The sequence below is a fragment of the Oncorhynchus mykiss genome, chromosome 29 (assembly GCF_057628025.1).
Source record: "Oncorhynchus mykiss isolate SJ-2025 chromosome 29, ASM5762802v1, whole genome shotgun sequence".
Lineage (NCBI taxonomy): Eukaryota > Metazoa > Chordata > Actinopteri > Salmoniformes > Salmonidae > Oncorhynchus > Oncorhynchus mykiss.
Genome location: NC_143050.1, coordinates 14,820,356 through 14,840,640, shown reverse-complemented (window position 1 = coordinate 14,840,640; position 20,285 = coordinate 14,820,356). Strand labels below are relative to the sequence as shown.

Here is a 20,285-nt window from a genome sequence, read left to right as displayed (position 1 = left end):
AGCCTGACTCAGTTACACCAGCACTGTCAGGAGGAGTGGGCCAAAATTCACCAAACTTATTGTGGGAAGCTTGTGGAAGGCTATCCGAAATGTTTGACCCAAGTTAAACAATTTAAAGGCAATGCACCCAAATACTAATTGAGTGTATGTAAACTTCTAACTCTCTGGGAATGTGATGGAAGAAATAAAAGCTGAAATAAATCATTCTCTCTACTATTATTCTGACATTTCACATTCTTAAAATAAAGTGGTGATCCTAACTGACCTAAGACAGGGTATTTTTACTAGGATGAAATGTCAGGAATTGTGAAAAACTTTGTTTAAATGTATTTGGCTAAGGTGTATGTAAACTTCTGACTTCAGCTGTAAAGCTAGGTAGAGTTATTAAAGTGAGTATGCATAGATGACAAGAGAGAGTGGTGTGGAGAGGGGGGGGGGGAAATGCTAATAGTCTGTGTAGCCATTTTACTAGATGTTCAGGAGTCTTATGGCTTGGGGTTAGAAGCTGTTTAGAAGCCTCTTGGACCTGGCCTTGGCACTCCAGTACCGCTTGCTGTGCGGTAGCAGAGAGAATAGTCTAAGACTAGGCTGGCAGGAGTATGACAATTTTTAGGTCCTTCCTCTGACACCGCCTGGTATAGAGGTCCTGGATGGCAGGAAGCTCGAATGGCCCCAGTGATGTACTGGGCCATTCGCACTACCCTCTATAGTGCCTTGTGGTCGGAGGCCGAGCAGTTGCCATACCAGGCAGTGATGCAACCAGGATGCTCTCGATGGTGCAGCTGTAGAACCTTCTGAGGACCCCATGACAAATATTTTTATTGTCCTGATGGCGAATAGGTTTTGTCATGCCCGCTTCACAACTGTCTTGGTGTGCTTGGACCATGTTAGTTTGTTGGTGATGTGGACACCAAGGAACTTGAAGCTCTCAACCTGCTCCACTGCAGCTCCATCGATGAGAATGGGTTCATGCTCAGTCCTCTTTTTCCTGTAGTCCACAATCATCTCCTTTGTCTTGATCACGTTGAGGGAGAGGTTGTTGTCCTGGCACCACACGGCCAGGTCTTTGACCTCCTCCCTATAGGCCGTCTCGTTGTTGTCGGTGATCAGGCCAACCACTGTTGTGTCATCGGCAAATTTAATGATGTTGTTGGAGTCGTGCCTGGCCGTGCAGTCATGAGTGAACAGAGATTACTGGAGGGGGCTGAGCACGCACCCCTGAGGGGCCCCTGTGTTGAGGATCAGCGTGGCGTATATGTTGTCAGGAAGTTCAGGATCCAGTAGCAGAGGGAGGTGTTTAGTCCCAGGGTCCTTAGTTTATTGATGAGCTTTGAGGGCACTATGGTATTGAACGCTGAGCTGTAGTCAATTAATAGCATTCTCACATAAGTGATCCTTTTGTCCAGGTGTGAAAGGGCAGTGTGGAGTGCAAGAGAGATTGCATAATTTGTGGATCTGTTGGGGCGGTATGCAGATTGGAGTGGGTCTATGGTTTCTGGGATAATGGTGTTGATTTGAGCCATGACCAGCCTTTCAAAGCACTTCATGGCACGAGCCATACTCAAGTTACAAATGCTGGTAAGTACTGAATTACCTGAATTACAGGTACCTCAGCCAAGACAAATAAACACAATCATTCACCTCGTTGTAAGGTTAGTATATATCCAGCCCGGGGAAACTATAGATGCTGACTTTTTCCCCCTACTATGTCCGGTGGAGGACTGGCTGCAGTGTGATCAGTCTTCCACTGGGTGGTGCTGGTCTAGCTCCCCTGTCTGTCGGTCTGGTTTGTGAACTGGGCCAGGGATGCGGGCAGCTTATCAAAACTACGAGCCTTTTCCTGATCAGATGAACTCATTTCTTGCAACAAGAAACATAGTTAAGCTACAAGGGCAAAGCCATGAAAACTATATGTGAGGGGCAGAGACATTAGATATCTTATCACAATCATACACTGATACAAGTCATGTTATAGGGACTGTGGAAAACTAGACAAGGGGAGGGAGGGAGGGAGGGAGGGAGGGAGGGAGGGAGGGAGGGAGGGAGGGAGGGAGGGAGGGAGGGAGGGAGGGAGGGAGGGAGGGAGATATGTTGGAGAGGGAGGGAGAGACAGAGTGAGATGTTGGAGAGGGAGAAAGAGGAGGGTATGTGTGACCATGACACAATCACACTGGTTTCCTCCCCCTAAGGCTGGCCTGCTTTTAGTCTGCCAGTTCATAAAGACTCCAGTGGGCTGAGGCAATGGTTGGCTAGGACACTGGGCTGGGAAATAAACCCACCTCACTAACCACAGTAAGAACCTACACTGAAAGGGTCTGCAGCCGAACCATGAACTGTCCATTATACAACACACCAGGTGAAAGTGCTTCAAAGACAGATAACCATTCTCACATAACCCCCAGGTGGCAGGGAAGAGAACTGCCTGTCATGACTTCATTAACATTGTGTGAAAGTGTGAAGTAAAACTGTGCCGGTGCCCTGGTGTCTACATGCTTCCGGATTCTGAGGCCAGAATCTGTTTGTCCCACCATAATCATTCACAACAATCTCAATATATTCAGCTCAGTGTTGTAATGTGAGGGGACTCAATCACCCATGCTGCTCTACTATCTTACCTCTGCTGCCGGGCGTCTCCTGGGGGTGGAGTCTGGTTGAAGCGGACAGCGGTGCAACAGTGTTCTTCTCTGGAGCATGTGTTTTGGTGGTGCTCTTCTTTAGAGCCTCTCTTATGGCCGTGCTGCTAGCCACAGGGGATGGAGTGACGGTCCTGTGGAAAGGGGATGGTGTATAGATGCTAGGGACAGGGGACCGAGTGGTACTGGGGACAGGGGACCGAGTGGTACTGGGGACAGGGGACCGAGTGGTACTGGGGACAGGGGACCGAGTGGTACTGGGGACAGGGGACCGAGTGGTACTGAGGACAGGGGACCGAGTGGTACTGGGGACAGGGGACCAAGTGGTACTGGGGACAGGGGAGGGTGAGACACTGGGGACAGGAGATGTTTTGACACTGCTTGGGACAGAGGACAGTGTGATGGGGCTAGGGACAGGGGACAGTGTGATGGGGCTAGGGACAGGGGACAGTGTGATGGGACTAGGGACAGGGGACAGTGTGACGGTCTTCTCTGAAGCGTGTGATTTGGCAGTGCTCTTTTCTAGAGCAGCTCTGATGGCATTACTGCTGGGGATAGGAGACGGTATGACACTGCTGCTGGGGACAGGAGATGGTGTGACACTGCTGCTGGGGACAGGAGATGGTATGACACTGCTGCTGGGGACAGGAGACGGTGTGACACTGCTGCTGGGGACAGGAGATGGTATGACACTGTTGCTTACAGGGGATGGTGTTATGATGCTAGGGAAAGCAGGCGGTGTGATGGTTTTGGGGACAGAAAACGGTGTGATGGTAGGGACAGGGGTTATGGTCTTGGGGACATGAGACGGTGTGTCAGTGGGGACAGGGGATGGAGTGGAGCTTGGTATAAAGGACGGTGTGATGGTCTTGGGGATAGAGGACAGTGTGGTACCCAGCCTCAGGTTGGAAGGGCCAGCTCTGGGGTGAGGTCTGTAGGACAGGAGGACTGGATTTTCCTGTGGACCACCTACTTCTACATCCTGCTCCAACTCAGCCTGCTGGGGGAACAGGAAAGAACAGTCAGATTCATATGCATCATTTTATATATATAACACTTCGTCTACCTGACACAAATGTCTTTGTGTTACTGGAAGGTTTGATGGGATGCTTCCAGGACATATACAGTGACATCAACACCCCCCCCCCACTGTAGCAGCAGCACCAAATACAACTACATCAGCAGTACCTAATCAGTCCACTCTCCTGATCTCACAAACAAATATCAATCACAAATAACCACTGCCAGACGTCTGAGTCACTGAGCTATTTGTACGGTTAAGAATTCTGAATCCTGAATTCTACAAAACAAATCATCTGTTAAAACATAGAATCTCTGTCTCTTGGTCCAACCAGATGAAATAAAAGTGTGGGGTTGTGCATTGGGACATTGACATGGGTTGGGCAGAGACGTGCAGTGGCATGTTTGCGATGAGTCTTGGGTAAGGATGAAGTGATAGAGGGAGAGTTTTGTCCTGCGGTTCAGCTTGGCTGAATTAGGAGAAGAGAGGAAAGGAGAGCTCCCCTGCCCAAACCTCAGGAGACAATCCCACAATCCCATCCATCTGTGACTGACGCACTCCTCGTCTCTGGTGTTTCAGTTCCCTGATCAAGTTTAATAACCATCTGCTCCAGGGGAGTGTGTGTAAGTTCACACACACACACACACACACACACACACACAATAAAAATAACCCCTTTCCCCAGTCCCACCCCAGTCCCATTGCAACCTGTGGTAGAGAGTGATGATGGACATACTGGAGGGCCGCTACAGTTCAGCTGCTCCCCCAAACAGACAAAGAAATAGGGATGAGACGGAGAGGCCAGGCACGGCTTGAACAGAGAGACAGGGGAGAGAGGTTAGAGAGGTTAGAGAGACAGGAGAGAGAGGTTAGAGAGACAGGAGAGAGAGGTTAGAGAGACAGGAAAGAGAGGTTATAGAGACAGGAGAGAGGGGTTATAGAGACAGGAGAGAGGGGTTAGAGAGGTTAGAGAGACAGGAGAGAGAGGTTAGAGAGCAAGGAGAGAGAGGTTAGAGAGCAAGGAGAGAGAGGTTAGAGAGCAAGGAGAGAGAGGGTAGAGAGCAAGGAGAGAGAGGTTAGAGAGCAAGGAGAGAGAGGTTAGAGAGAAAGGAGAGAGGTTAGAGAGACAGGAGAGAGAGGTTAGAGAGACAGGAGAGAGAGGTTAGAGAGACAGGAGAGAGGGGTTAGAGAGGTTAGAGAGACAGGAGAGAGAGGTTAGAGAGACAGGAGAGAGAGGTTAGAGAGACAGGAGAGAGGGGTTAGAGAGGTTAGAGAGACAGGAGAGAGAGGTTAGAGAGAAAGGAGAGAGAGGTTAGAGAGAAAGGAGAGAGAGGTTAGAGAGCAAGGAGAGAGAGGTTAGAGAGCAAGGAGAGAGAGGTTAGAGAGAAATGAGAGAGAGGTTAGAGAGACAGGAGAGAGAGGTTAGAGAGACAGGAGAGAGGGGTTAGAGAGGTTAGAGAGACAGGAGAGAGAGGTTAGAGAGACAGGAGAGAGAGGTTAGAGAGACAGGAGAGAGGGGTTAGAGAGGTTAGAGAGACAGGAGAGAGAGGTTAGAGAGGTTAGAGACAGGAGAGAGAGGTTAGAGAGGTTAGAGAGACAGTAGAGAGAGGTTAGAGACACAGGAGAGAGGTTAGAGAGACAGGAGAGAGTGGTTAGAGATACAGGTTAGAGAGTGAGGAGAGAGAGGTTAGAGATACAGGTTAGAGAGACAGGAGAGAGAGGTTAGAGAGACAGGAGAGAGAGGTTAGAGAGACATGTTAGAGAGACAGGAGAGAGAGGTTAGAGAGAGGCAGTAGAAAAGGCAGAGAGAGGTTAGAGAGAGGCAGTAGAAAAGGCAGAGAGAGGTTAGAGAGAGGGCGGGTGCCACTGTCCAGAAGCAATGCGTGATAGCTTTTCAAGCTGTAACCTGCTACTTTTTATTTGTCGTCACACATACTGTTCATGTGCAGTTTTACAGGGTCGGCCATAGCAGTGCCTCCCCCCTGGAGCAAATTACATTAAAGTGCCTTGCTCAAGGGCAGTTCAACAGATGTTTCACCTTGTCGGCTTGGGGAATTGAACCAGCAACCTTTTACATGACAATTGATCGTATGCCACAGATGATATGATTATCACTGTTCAGGAAGTGACAATAAAATACCTTTCCAGGCACTAACTCAACCTTACTCAGAAACTGTGCATAGCGTTCGTTATACCTTAAAGGGGCAATCTTCAGTTGCAACATACATTTTTGGACTTCTAAATGAATTCTAAATGAATGATATTCTTGAAGAATATAACATATACAGTGGGGCGAAAAAGTATTTAGTCAGCCACCAATTGTGTTCTCCCACTTAAAAAGATGAGAGAGGCCTGTAATTTTCATCATAGGTACACTTCAACTTTGACAGACAAAATGAGAAAAAAAATCCAGAAAATCACATTGTATAATTTTTAATGAATTTATTTGCAAATTATGGTGGAAAATAAGTATTTGGTCACCTACAAACAAGCAAGATTTCTGGCTCTCACAGACCTGTAACAACTTCTTTAAGAGGCTCCTCTGTCCTCGTTACCTGTATTAATGGCACCTGTTTGAACTTGTTATCAGTATAAAAGACACCTGTCCACAACCTCAAACAGTCACACTCCAAACTCCACTATGGCCAAGACCAAAGAGCTGTCAAAGGACACCAGAAACAAAATTGTAGACCTGCACCAGGCTGGGAAGACTGAATCTGCAATAGGTAAGCAGCTTGGTTTGAAGAAATCAACTGTGGGAGCAATTATTAGGAAATGGAAGACATACAAGACCACTGATAATCTCCCTCGATCTGGGGCTCCACGCAAGATCTCACCCCGTGGGGTCAAAATGATCACAAGAACGGTGAGCAAAAATCCCAGAACCACACGAGGGGGACCTAGTGAATGACCTGCAGAGAGCTGGGACCAAAGTAACAAAGCCTACCATCAGTAACACACTACGCCGCCAGGGACTCAAATCCTGCAGTGCCAGACGTGTCCCCCTGCTTAAGCCAGTACATGTCCAGGCCCGTCTGAAGTTTGCTAGAGAGCATTCGGATGATCCAGAAGAAGATTGGGAGAATGTCATATGGTCAGATGAAACCAAAATATTACTTTTTGGTAAAAACTCAACTCGTCTTGTTTGGAGGACAAACAATGCTGAGTTGCATCCAAAGAACACCATACCTACTGTGAAGCATGGGGGTGGAAACATCATGCTTTGGGGCTGTTTTTCTGCAAAGGGACCAGGACGACTGATCCGTGTAAAGGAAAGAATGAATGGGGCCATGTATCGTGATATTTTGAGTGAAAACCTCCTTCCATCAGCAAGGGCATTGAAGATGAAACGTGGCTGGGTCTTTCAGTACGACAATGATCCCAAACACACTGCCCGGGCAACGAAGGAGTGGCTTCGTAAGAAGCATTTCAAGGTCCTGGAGTGGCCTAGCCAGTCTCCAGATCTCAACCTCATAGAAAATCTTTGGAGGGAGTTGAAAGTCCGTGTTGCCCAGCAACAGCCCCAAAACATCACTGCTCTAGAGGAGATCTGCATGGAGGAATGGGCCAAAATACCAGCAACAGTGTATGAAAACCTTGTGAAGACTTACAGAAAACATTTGACCTCTGTCATTGCCAACAAAGGGTATACAACAAAGTATTGAGATAAACTTTTGTTATTGACCAAATACTTATTTTCCACCATAATTTACAAATACATTCATTAAAAATCCTACAATGTGATTTTCTGGATTTTTTTTTCTCATTTTGTAGGTCATAGTTGAAGTGTACCTATGATGAAAATAACAGGCCTCTCTCATCTTTTTAAGTGGGAGATCTTGCACAATTGGTGGCTGACTAAATACTTTTTCGCCCCACTGTAAATGCCTACTATGGCTGACCCTGTAAAAACAACACTGCACCTATCCGCTGTGTGACAATAACACTTTTTTTTTTAAACTGTCGGAGCCCAAAATATAAGCTTATTTTACTCCAATGTTTGTAAACCAAGTAAATCTATTGTAAACAAACACTTTATAGACTCAAAACATGACTAAAACTATCATTTTGATATCATGGATGGTCAGTCCTTCTATCCATAGCTCTGTCTATGAATTTGTGGTTATATGTCTCAAGCCCCATCACTCAGCTGTTTACTAAAACAAGTCCTGGAATGACCACCTTGTTATTGAACTCCGGATAGGCCCTTTAACTCTGTGTTAAATTAATGTAGCATGTATGTTTATGCAATCATCATAAGAGGTACCACACTAGTATATCTAACTTTTAAAAGAAAGTGAATCATAAAAACAAATGCCCTCATAATGTAATAGTATAAGATAAACCCTTTACAGAACCCAAACTTAGAAATCCGTTCTAATACTTACTTTTTCCACTGCTGCAGGTGGCTGCTGCTCTCTCACTGCCCCCTGTGGGTTGAACACACAAACACAGGCATTACAGAGAGAGCCAAGACACAGACAGTAACGTGCAGTACACAAACATACCTGTAGAGGGGGCAATGTCTTCACTTCCTCACTGTTCTCCTGTTGGAAAAGCAGGAACATGTCAGTTGAGCTGCCAGATTCAAAACACACTTTACATTTTCTGACAAGAACCTGCTAGGTGTTTGACATTTTTTGAATCAGTATTCTTACTTAGAAAAATGTAAGCACGCTGAAGACCACATAGGCATATTTAATTTAGATTCATTTCTTATGTGCTTATTCAGGCTATTCTACACAGAACAAAAACACGTATATACGCAACATGTAAAGTGTTGCTCCCATGTTTCACTGTAATAACAGATCCCAGAAATTGTACGTATGCCCCAAAACATTCTCAAAAATGTGCACAAATGTATTTACATCCCTGTTAGCGAGCATTTCTCCTTTGCCAGGATAATCATTAAAACAGCATGATCATTACACAAGTGCACCTTGTGCTGTGGACAATAAAAGGCCATTCAAAAATGTTCCGTTTTGTCACACAACACAATGCCACAGATGTCTCAAGTTTTGAGGGAGTGTGCAGTTGGCATACTGACTGCAGGAATGTCCACCAGAGCTGGTGCCATAGAATATAAATGTTATTTCTCTACCATAAGCCACCTCCAACATCGTTTTTGAGAATTTGTCAGGACATCCAACCAGCCTCACAACCGCAGACCATGTGTATGGCGTCTTGTGGGTGAGTGGTTTGTTGGTGTCAACGTTGTGAACAGAGTGCCCCATGGTGGCGGTGGGGTTATGGTATGGGCAGGCACAAAATATGGACAATCAACACAATTGCATTTTTTTGACAGCAATTTGAATGCACAGACATATCGTGACAAGATCCTGAGGCCCATTGTCGTGCCATTCATCCGCAACCATCACCTCATGTTTCAGCATGATAATACACATACCGATGTCGCAAGGACCTGTAGACAATTCCTGGAAGCTGAAAATGTCCCGGTTCCTCCATGTCCTGCATACTCACAAGACATGTCACCCATTGAGCATGTTTGGGATGCTATGGATCGACGTGCATGATCTCGTGCTCCAGTTTCCGCCAATATCCAGCAACTTCTCACAGCCATTGAAGAGGCGTGGGACAACCTTCCACAGGCCAGACTCGACAGCCTGATCAACTTTATGAGAAGGAGATGTGTCGCGCTGCATGAGTGATATGGTGGTCACACCAGATACTGACTGGTTTCCTGTTCCATGCAACTAGCTTCTTCTCTTTGTTTTATATATCTGTGACCAACAGATGTACATCTGTATTCCCAGGCGTGTGAAATCCATGATTAGGGCCTATTGATTTGTTTTTATATTACTGACTGATTTCTTTATATGAACTGTAACTCAGTTAAATCTTTGAAATTGTTGCATGTTGCGTTTATATTTTTGTTCAGTATATAAACATTTGTGAACTTATGTTTGAAGGATCAGCCGTGGGTTCCTGGAAGGAGCCACATCTGAGTGGTCAATGCTGTGCTCAGAGTGGAGGATCATGGTCAATACTGTGCTCTACAGAGTGAAGGATCATGGTCAATACTGTGCTCTACAGAGTGGAGGATCAGGGTCAATACTGTGCTCTACAGAGCGGAGGATCAGGGTCAATACTGTGCTCTACAGAGCGGAGGATCATGGTCAATACTGTGCTCTACAGAGTGGAGGATCATGGTCAATACTGTGCTCTACAGAGTGGAGGATCATGGTCAATACTGTGCTCTACAGAATGGAGGATCAGGGTCAATACTGTGCTCTACAGAATGGAGGATCAGGGTCAATACTGTGCTCTACAGAGTGGAGGATCAGGGTCAATACTGTGCTCTACAGAGTGGAGGATCATGGTCTATACTATGCTCTACAGAGTGGAGGATCATGGTCAATACTGTGCTCTACAGAGTGGAGGATCAGGGTCAATACTGTGCTCTACAGAGTGGAGGATCATGGTCTATACTGTGCTCTACTGAGTGGAGGATCATGGTCAATACTGTGCTCTACAGAGTGGAGGATCAGGGGCAGGTGAGACAGTGTCCACCCTGGCTCGCACTTGCTATGTGCACAGGGTTGCCATGACAATGCAGGAAATCTTCTCCCTCTTTTTAAGATAGCGTGAAAACGGAGTTAACCCCCCCACATCCACAACAACAACCCCTCCTTCACACACACTTGTGCACAAAACATGTGACAACCACACTTCTCAATTAATAACACAAAATGAAATAAATCCCTCTACCTCCTACACATTTAATTAAAACAGCTCATTTATACATACAAATTGGCATATACACACATGAATGACTCACAGAGACACAGAGACACAGACACACAGACACACAGACACACAGACACACAGACACACAGACAGACAGACAGACAGACAGACAGACAACACACACACAGACAGAGCGTGACAGAGCGTGACAGAGCGAGAGAGCGAGAGAGCGAGACAGCGAGAGAGCGAGACAGCGAGAGAGTGAGACAGCGAGAGAGCGAGACAGCGAGAGAGCGAGGCAGCGAGAGAGCGAGACAGCGAGATTAACAAGAATTGGACCAAAAAAGTGGAGAGAATGGAAAGGACGGGATAAAGGGAGAGAAGAGACGAGGATGTGATTGAAAGGACAGAGGGAGAGAAGAGAGGAGGGTCTGATTGAAAGGACAGAGGGAGAGAAGAGAGGAGGGTGTGATTGAAAGGACGGGATAAAGGGAGAGAAGAGAGGAGGGTGTGATTGAAAGGACGGGATAGAGGGAGAGAAGAGACGAGGATGTGATTGAAAGGACAGAGGGAGAGAAGAGAGGAGGATGTGATTGAAAGGACGGGATAGAGGGAGAGAAGAGAGGAGGATGTGATTGAAAGGACGGGATAGAGGGAGAGAAGAGACGAGGATGTGATTGAAAGGACGGGTTAGACGGAGGGAAGAGAGGAGGGTGTGATTGAAAGGACGGGATAGAGGGAGAGAAGAGAGGAGGATGTGATTGAAAGGACAGGATAGAGGGAGAGAAGAGAGGAGGGTGTGATTGAAAGGACGGGATAGAGGGAGAGAAGAGAGGAGGATGTGATTGAAAGGACGGGATAGAGGGAGAGAAGAGACGAGGATGTGATTGAAAGGACGGGTTAGACGGAGGGAAGAGAGGAGGGTGTGATTGAAAGGACGGGATAGAGGGAGAGAAGAGAGGAGGATGTGATTGAAAGGACAGGATAGAGGGAGAGAAGAGAGGAGGGTGTGATTGAAAGGACGGGATAGAGGGAGAGAAGAGACGAGGATGTGATTGAAAGGACAGAGGGAGAGAAGAGAGGAGGATGTGATTGAAAGGACAGAGGGAGAGAAGAGAGGAGGATGTGATTGAAAGGACGGGATAGAGGGAGAGAAGAGAGGAGGATGTGATTGAAAGGACGGGATAGAGGGAGAGAAGAGACGAGGATGTGATTGAAAGGACGGGTTAGACGGAGGGAAGAGAGGAGGGTGTGATTGAAAAGACAGGATAGAGGGAGAGAAGAGAGGAGGATGTGATTGAAAGGACGGGATAGAGGGAGAGAAGAGAGGAGGATGTGATTGAAAGGACAGGATAGAGGGAGAGAAGAGAGGAGAATATGATTGAAAGGATGGGATAGAGGGAGAGAAGAGAGGAGGGTGTGATTGAAAGGACGGGATAGACGGAGGGAAGAGTGGAGGGTGTGATTGAAAGGACAGAGGGAGAGAAGAGAGGAGGGTGTGATTGAAAGGACGGGATAGAGGGAGAGAAGAGGAGAATGTGATTGAAAGGACGGGATAGACGGAGGGAAGAGAGGAGGGTGTGATTGAAAGGACAGAGGGAGAGAAGAGACGAGGGTGTGATTGAAATGACGGGATAGACGGAGGGAAGAGAGGAGGGTGTGATTGAAAGGACAGAGGGAGAGAAGAGAGGAGGGTGTGATCGAAAGGACGGGATAGAGGGAGAGAAGAGAGGAGAATGTGATTGAAAGGACGGGATAGACGAAGGGAAGAGAGGAGGGTGTGATTGAAAGGACAGAGGGAGAGAAGAGAGGAGGGTGTGATTGAAAGGACGGGATAGACGGAGAGAAGAGAGGAGGGTGTGATTGAAAGGACAGAGGGAGAGAAGAGAGGAGGGTGTGATTGAAAGGACGGGATAGAGGGAGAGAAGAGAGGAGAATGTGATTGAAAGGACGGGATAGAGGGAGGGAAGAGAGGAGAATGTGATTGAAAGGACGGGATAGACGGAGGGAAGAGAGGAGGGTGTGATTGAAAAGACGGGATAGAGGGAGAGAAGAGAGGAGGATGTGATTGAAAGGATGGGATAGAGGGAGGGAAGAGAGGAGGGTCTGATTGAAAGGACAGGGGGAGAGAAGAGAGGAGGGTGTGATTGAAAGGATGGGATAGAGGGAGGGAAGAGAGGAGGGTCTGATTGAAAGGACAGGGGGAGAGAAGAGAGGAGGGTGTGATTGAAAAGACGGGATAGAGGGAGAGAAGAGAGGAGGGTGTGATTGAAAGGATGGATAGGATGTGGTTGAGTTGGAAAGAGAAGATCAAGGGAGAGGGTCTTTGCTGTTGTTGAAGGCAATAAGGAAGAGTAAAAGGAAAAAGAGATGAAGGGATATCAGAGTCCGGAGAGGGAGAGCTAGGTGTGATTTATTTGGCCACTGAGCGATGACTCTCCCTGGAGAACGTGCATCTCACTGGCCCTCGCCTGTGCCCGAGATTAATGACAGCAACAAGAAGGTCACCTCCACACACACACACACACACACACACACACACACACACACACACACACACACACACACACTCTCTCTCTCTCTCTCACCTTTAAATTGAGTTGTATCCCTGACTGTGTTTTGGGAGGCAGATCCTCTCTCCGAGTTCTGACAGGTTCTGAGGCTGGTCTGTTTACCAGGTTGCTCTTCAGGGAAGTTGTCTGGTGGCTGCAGAGACAGACAGGACCAGGCAGGAACAGACAGGACCAGGCAGGACCAGACAGGACCAGGCAGGAACAGACAGGACCAGGCAGGAACAGGCAGGAACAGGCAGGACCAGGCAGGACCAGACAGGACCAGGCAGGAGCAGACAGGACCAGACAGGACCAGACAGGACCAGGCAGGAACAGACAGGACCAGACAGGACCAGGCAGGACCAGGCAGGACCAGACAGGACCAGGCAGAGACAGACAGGAAAAACAAAAAGGAATGATCGAAAATGTCAAACTCAAAAACTAACCTCTCACTCAATTTGATACCATTATCACAGCTCCACAGAATTGTAGGTAAAATCCCTGCTTGTGGTGCTGAGGTGTCCGTACAGTGTGTTATTGTGCAGGCTTGGTGGTGTTCTTCTTTCCGCAGGCCCAGTGCAGATGAGTTTGGAGGTCTTCAGCTCATCCACCTCTCCAATCGTCATGACCGCCACATCGCCGTCCCTGCCCAGCAACCAGCTCACTTTCTTACTGTTGGCTACAGGAGACGAAAACACACTGGAATTATATTACTGGAAGCAACAGAGAAGAGACATTCTTGCCAAACTAGTAAAATCAATGATTTGTTATATTTATGTTTCTGTGGTAAACAGACATTGCTGGGCTCCTTTTATGGACAGCAGTGGAAGAGATGGGGAAAAAATAGAAAAGTCACCACATCCTTAAATAGCATGACATGGCAACATTTTGGGTAAAGGCTGAGAAATGTTCCTTCATGGGAATAAAGCAGCGCACACACACGCACACGCACACACACACACACACACACACACAGAGTCGAGGACCAGTAGAGGCACGTATTCAGCCTACTTAACTGTAAATACCCTTCGCTGTTCTCTCGTTGTTTATAAAGATGTGTTTTTCGTATGTACTGTATGTATTGTGATTGCTGCAAAAATGTATTGGCTCATTGACAAACGTTTTCTGAATCTGAACTGAGGGTTTGGGTTGAAAACAAGGAGAGGCACCCTTCCAGAGCAGACCAGTTAACTGGTTCTGCCAGCCCATCCTGTGGCAACGGCACCGCATTCCACCTGGGGCAAACCCAGACGACAAGCCCTGAACTACATGTACATATTACTTCAATTACCTCTACTTCCTCGTACCCCTGCACAGTGACTCAGTACCCGTACTCCTTGTATATAGTCCCATTATTTTACTGTTTTACTATTTCATTTGACATTTCTTGTTCATACTTCTTAACTCAGCATTGTTGGGAAGGGGCTCTTAAGTAAGTATTTCACAGTGAAGTCTACACCTGTTGTATCCGGTGCATGTGACAAATACCATTACATTTGATTTAACTGTATTTTATTTGAAACCAGACAATTTTCTCAACACGCAAGACATTTACATGAATGGCATGTGGGACTTGTGGGTGTGTCCCTCTTGACTCTCGGAACCATGTCCTTGTCACAATACTCCTGTTACATCACCCCTTGACTCTGACCACACCCCTCTCTAAAGACCCTCATAAACGCCAGGCCTCAATCATATTCCTCCACATGTTGAACAGATTGAAAAGCCAACAGTGCCATTTCCGATGTAGTACATACAGCACCGTAACCGGTATACTGTGGCACCTTCATGGAAGGACAGGTTTAGTTACTGTGGCAATAAGGTGGCCCGACCTGCACTACATTCTATCATCTGCCATTAGCAAACGTCACCAGTCTGTCACGCTCTGTGCTCTCGGAATGAGCACCAAAACATGTACTGCAAAGCTGTCATACCAGTTGTAAAGCCTACATGTTACAAATTACGCATGTACACATGCTACAGAAATGTAGGGACAAACATTCAGCAACACACTAACTACATACACCCCAAACTAAATGACCTAAATATAACTGAACAGATGAATAACACTAAACCATTAACACACATGGCCTTATGCCTCCTGCAGGCTTCCTTCTCTGCTAACACTTCATTGTTGGAAGGCATGGACCAGTGGGCCTGGAGTCACTTCCTGCTTTGCACAGACACCTGGGTCCGGCGCTTTAACAGGCCCATATTTTCTTCTGCTTCACACCAATAACAACCAAACTCCATGTCTCTAACCCTATGGTCCAGTGGTGTGTGTAACACTGCACTGTGTATCAGGGTGTGTGTGTGTGTGTGTTTACACAGCAGTGATCAAACTATATTTCAAAAATATTATGATGCAGGAATGCTAATCTTATCTGTTTCTATAGAAATGATTTCAGAACATTCTGAGATGGTGACATGGAACGACCCAGTGTGTATCGGGGGACCATTGACTTGTCGTAATAGCTGCCATGGTTGTTAGCCGATATAGAGGCCTCTGTTCTCCCTCCTCCCTGTCTGACATTCAGACGCTCGATAATCAGTGCTTTGTTGTCAAATGTCTATTGCCACCAAAGCCAGACTTCCCCTGATCCTATTCACACGTCAAGCAGAATGAATGCAAAAACTGGCATGTGCTACAGTGACCTACAGCCAGCCATCATGGACTCATTTTCCTCCACTGTTGCGTGTCTCTCTCTCTTTCTCTCTCAATCTTCTCATGATAAGCTTTGTCTTGTGATCTCAGATTCCTTCTGTGGAATGTCAAGGTAAAGCACATTGTGAACCGAGTCATCATTACCACACAAATTCCCCACTCAGGGACTGGCTACTTGCAACCAAGAAAATGCAGACGGGCAAGATTTTGCCTTACACTAAACCAGTTTCAGGATAGAATTACAGCCTGCCTACGTTTGTAGCGGTGTGCGTAATGACCCTTTCATTGCAGCTGAAATACACAATAGAAGAACAGTTGAGTTCCTCTCTAACATAGAAAGTAACAGTCTACTCTCTGTGAAACACTAGCTGCCACTATTTCTGTCTATCGCATGTTCCTCTGTTCTGTTATCTTTCTTTTCCCGACACACACACATTCCAGACATCAGGCCTCTCCCTTCACTGGGAACACAATAATCTAAAGCAAAGCCCTGTACAGACACACACACACACACACACACACACACACGATCAGACATATTCTGATTAGACATTCTGCTCTGTTGTTGTTGTTGTTGAGTATCAGATCTGCATGGCACCTGTTTCGGATGTTTGTTGTCTTACACTAAGACGGGCTTTATGTTCACTGATAAGGCCCCTTTAAAAACAATTGATTATTGAACCAATGATTCAATCAATTGTGGGCGAGTCAGCTGTAAGTATGTAATTTCCTCAAACGAGATAGCAGGGCCACATCCTGATCTGGCAGTAGGACTACTCTTTCAGAAATAGTTACTGGAAATGACTAGAAACCCGAGTTGAAGACCTCCTCCTTTCTCTCACCCCAGTGATGCTACACAAGGCAGGGCTACTTCCTCATAGCCTCCAGTGTTCCTATTATGACAGTAAATGGTAACCCTGGTAACTGCAGGTAGTCATTTGACAAAATACACAAGTAGCCTTTTTAGCCATTACCTACTCTCAGGCCTGCTTAGCATAATATAAAACAGGTAATGCCATCTGATTGAAACAAAGTGCATAACCTTGCAGGCAGACACCCACACAGAGGGCCTGCAAAAAGCAGCAGTTGATACTGACAACGTTTTCAGTAGACGCATAATCACAGGATGTCTGTCAGAGGTAAACCACATGCTTGCAGCTCACAGCAGAAAATACACCAACATACAGTGGGGAGAACAAGTATTTGATACACTGCCGATTTTGCAGGTTTTCCCACCTACAAAGCATGTAGAGGTCTGTCATTTTTATCATAGGTACACTTCAACTGTGAGAGACGGAATCTAAAACCAAAATCCATAAAATCACATTGTATGATTTTTAAGTAATTAATTAGCATTTTATTGCATGACATAAGTATTTGATACATCAGAAAAGCAGAACTTAATATTTGGTACAGAAACCTTTGTTTGCAATTACAGAGATCATACGTTTCCTGTAGTTTTTGACCAGGTTTGCACACACTGCAGCAGGGATTTTGGCCCACTCCTCCATACAGACCTTCTCCAGATCCTTCAGGTTTCGGGGCTGTCGCTGGGCAATACGGACTTTCAGCTCCCTCCAAAGATTTTCTATTGGGTTCAGGTCTGGAGACTGGTTAGGCCACTCCAGGACCTTGAGATGCTTCTTACGGAGCCACTCCTTAGTTACCCTGGCTGTGTGTTTCGGGTCGTTGTCATGCTGGAAGACTTTTATACAGGTAATGAGTTCAAACAGGTAATGAGTGGAGAACAGGATGGCTTCTTAAAGAACAACTAACAGGTCTGTGAGAGCCGGAATTCTTACAGGTTGGTAGGTGATCAAATACTATGTCATGCAATGACATGCTAATTAATTACTTAAAATCATACAATGTGATTTTCTGGATTTTTGTTTTAGATTCCGTCTCTCACAGTTGAAGTGTACCTATGGTAAAAATTACAGACCTCTACATGCTTTGTAAGTAGAAAAACCTGCAAAATCGGCAGTGTATCAAATACTTGTTCTCCCCACTGTATCTAAGACTTGTCTAATGTACTTGGCTTCAGAAAGACCAGGTGGGTAGGTTTCAATGGAACATGTTTGTAGGCTTATTTCAGAAGCAGGTAATGATACTTTCTGGCACATAGGTACTATGGCTCCTGTCAGCCCCAGTATGTGAAGATGTAGTAGAAAAGGTAGAGAGGAGTGAGTGAGAGGAGTTGGTACCTGTCTTTGACTTTGGCCTATGGTCCGCTTCTTTCTCCTCACGTTCTGTCCAGCGCCGCACCTGCTCCTCTCTCATCTTCAGGAACAGGGTCTTTTTCTGGTCCTCATTTAGGGCCTCCAACACATCTGGGTCAATGTACATGTCCTTTAAGATCTGCTGCAGCATGGTGGCGGCGGTGGTGGGCTGGAGGTGGAGGGGTACTGTCCTGACTCCTTAAGCCAACAGTTTCCTGAAGATGAGTTGGTTTCTAAACGAGCCTCATGAGGAGAAGAAGAAGATCGGGGCTCGTCTGTCACAAACACACACACACACACACACACACACAAGCTGAAGACTGCTTCCTCTGTCGTCCTCTGAGCTGACACTTCCTCCTCCCTCGACACTCACACGTCATTCGTCGTCAGCCCTCGTCAGGCAGCCATCACTGGGAGACTCTGCTTCAGGGAAAATGCTACATCACATCTGTCTGCACTGCAGATGATTGGCACTGCCTAGTCCCTACTGTATGCTAATCCTACTGCTATCTTTAGTTATCCTAGACAGTTTTTCTTGCCTTGGTTTTCTTTATCTGTTCTCCTCTTAAGATGTCACTACTTACTGTCTTCTTTTTCATTTCTTAGTAATCTCAGTTATCTATTTTTCCCTCCATCAAACCCTGGTTTCCTCACTCAAGCCATGTCAGGGCTCTGAGAGTGTCTGACTCTGGGTGGGAACCGATTCCAAAGGAATGGGTGGGTTTTTTCCTCCTCCTTCACACACATCCCTTTCCAACCCCCCTTCCTTTTTTTCAAACTCCCAAGAGACAGCTGCTCCATTTCAACATGGCCGTTATTGGGCTGTAACCAAACTACAGGGTCACATCCCAGGACAGCATGAGCAGAACGCTGTTGTAGCAGAGGGGCTGAATGTACTTCACTAGGCATGGTGGTCATATTAACAATGGAAACAGCATAAGCAACATTTGGAGGGAGACAAAGGTAGCCGGAGACTGAGAACTGTCACTGCTGGCAAACACATTGGTTTCTTTCTACTCAACGCTTAGTGGGGGGAAAAAAGGAGAGGCATTCTGTAATAGACAATTCAGCAGAATGTGTGAGAGAACGGATATGTTATTTAAGTAGGATGTACTCACAGTGGGGGTGCAGATGCTCCACAGCAGAGTAACTATTCGAGCGAGTGTGCTTGTGTGTCCTCCTTCTTGCCTTTGTGTATGACTGAGCTGATGACATCACAGCATTCCATGAACTGTCTCTCACTCTCTCTCCGTAACACACACACACACACACACACACACACACACACTAATTATCTTGGTGAAAAAAAAGAAAGTCAGGAAACAGAGCTCAGTTACCCTAGCTGTAAATGTAGTAACAGCATCCTGTTAGGCAGAGATAAATGAAAACAAGCTGCTGTTTGAAAACCATGTTTCTATTGCCCAACCAATTGTATAGTTATTAAAAATATAGATTTTTCAAAAAATGTAATTGCACATTGTGATTTTACTCCTCACATTTCTCCTCCTCAAACTCAGCCTCTTTTCTTTTTTTCCCTAAAGCTCTACCACTCCTCTTCCCTGACTACACAGTTCCTCCCCCGACTACACAGCTCCTCCTCCCATAAAATCATTGGTCCGCTTAGCCCCCCTCCACTCCACTACTCCTGTATAACCTCTCTATCGCTTTCTAAAAACCAAACTAACCAACAAAAAACACTTGACTCCAAAACACAACAAAACATAGAATAAGATAAGTCTACAGTTGTCTTCAGAAATGCCAATATCAATACAATACCCCACTTCCAAATCTAAGTAAATAGCACACTCTGGTGGACAAACACCTAGCCCTGTAAATTAAGCTTTTTTTTCATCATATTTGCAATTGATCTGATTTAGTCACATCAGATTAGAAAAATGATATCAATAGGTTAAGCCCAAAAATTATTAAATTTAAGAAACAATAATGGTAATTGAAATACAAACCATGGACTATTGTGCAGTAGGTTTATTCAGTCTTCTGTATGTGGTAAAGCTTTCCTGTACTTACTTTGGTGGGAAACTCTGATAGCAAGTAGGCACCTGCTGTTTCCCAAATATACACTGTACTGAAATCAGCGGAGGCAGCTTTATGGAGGCATCACTCCTCAAGGCCCCTTACGTCGCAGCGTAACAAATTGCTTTAACAATTGCACCATCTGCTGGTTGTATTTGAAAACATTACAGGGAGTTTATTTGTTATTTTTCCAGGTTATCAAATCAAATTAGGGCTTGTTTAAAAACAAAAGGTTTTCAGGAGCTCTGTTTAATGCGACCACTCACACAGCCATCTTGTACCGTCCCCCAAATGGTGTCCGGGTGTAGCATCATCATCGTTAAACTAACCTGGTCCCCTAAATGGAAAATGATATATGGACACTCGTGACCTGCAAACCGATATTTCATTTCAGAATTGTATAAAATTAGGTTAGTGTCCCATTTTAGGCTATTTAGCAGACGTGCTTATCCA

At 45.9% G+C, this 20,285-nt stretch overlaps 1 protein-coding gene across 3 annotated transcripts in view; it reads right to left on the bottom strand.

Annotated features, from left to right (window-relative positions):
* The window catches only part of LOC110509436 (uncharacterized), a 65,525-nt gene extending 46,206 nt beyond the window's left edge, over positions 1-19,319 (bottom strand). The window contains exons 1-7 of one of the 3 annotated variants that reach the window (XM_036968303.2): positions 18,917-19,319; positions 17,784-18,073; positions 13,443-13,593; positions 12,951-13,068; positions 8,163-8,201; positions 8,043-8,084; positions 2,616-3,633 (exon numbers count right to left, since the gene is read on the bottom strand). In XM_036968303.2, the coding sequence (XP_036824198.2) occupies positions 2,616-3,633; positions 8,043-8,084; positions 8,163-8,201; positions 12,951-13,068; positions 13,443-13,593; positions 17,784-17,949 (1,534 nt within the window). In that variant the 5' untranslated portion in view covers positions 17,950-18,073; positions 18,917-19,319. Of the gene's footprint in view, positions 1-2,615; positions 3,634-8,042; positions 8,085-8,162; positions 8,202-12,950; positions 13,069-13,442; positions 13,594-17,783; positions 18,222-18,916 lie in introns of all 3 variants that reach the window. The other 2 variants (XM_036968302.2, XM_090226574.1) reach the window with 2 other exon arrangements.
* Between the last annotated feature and the right edge of the window lie 966 nt (positions 19,320-20,285).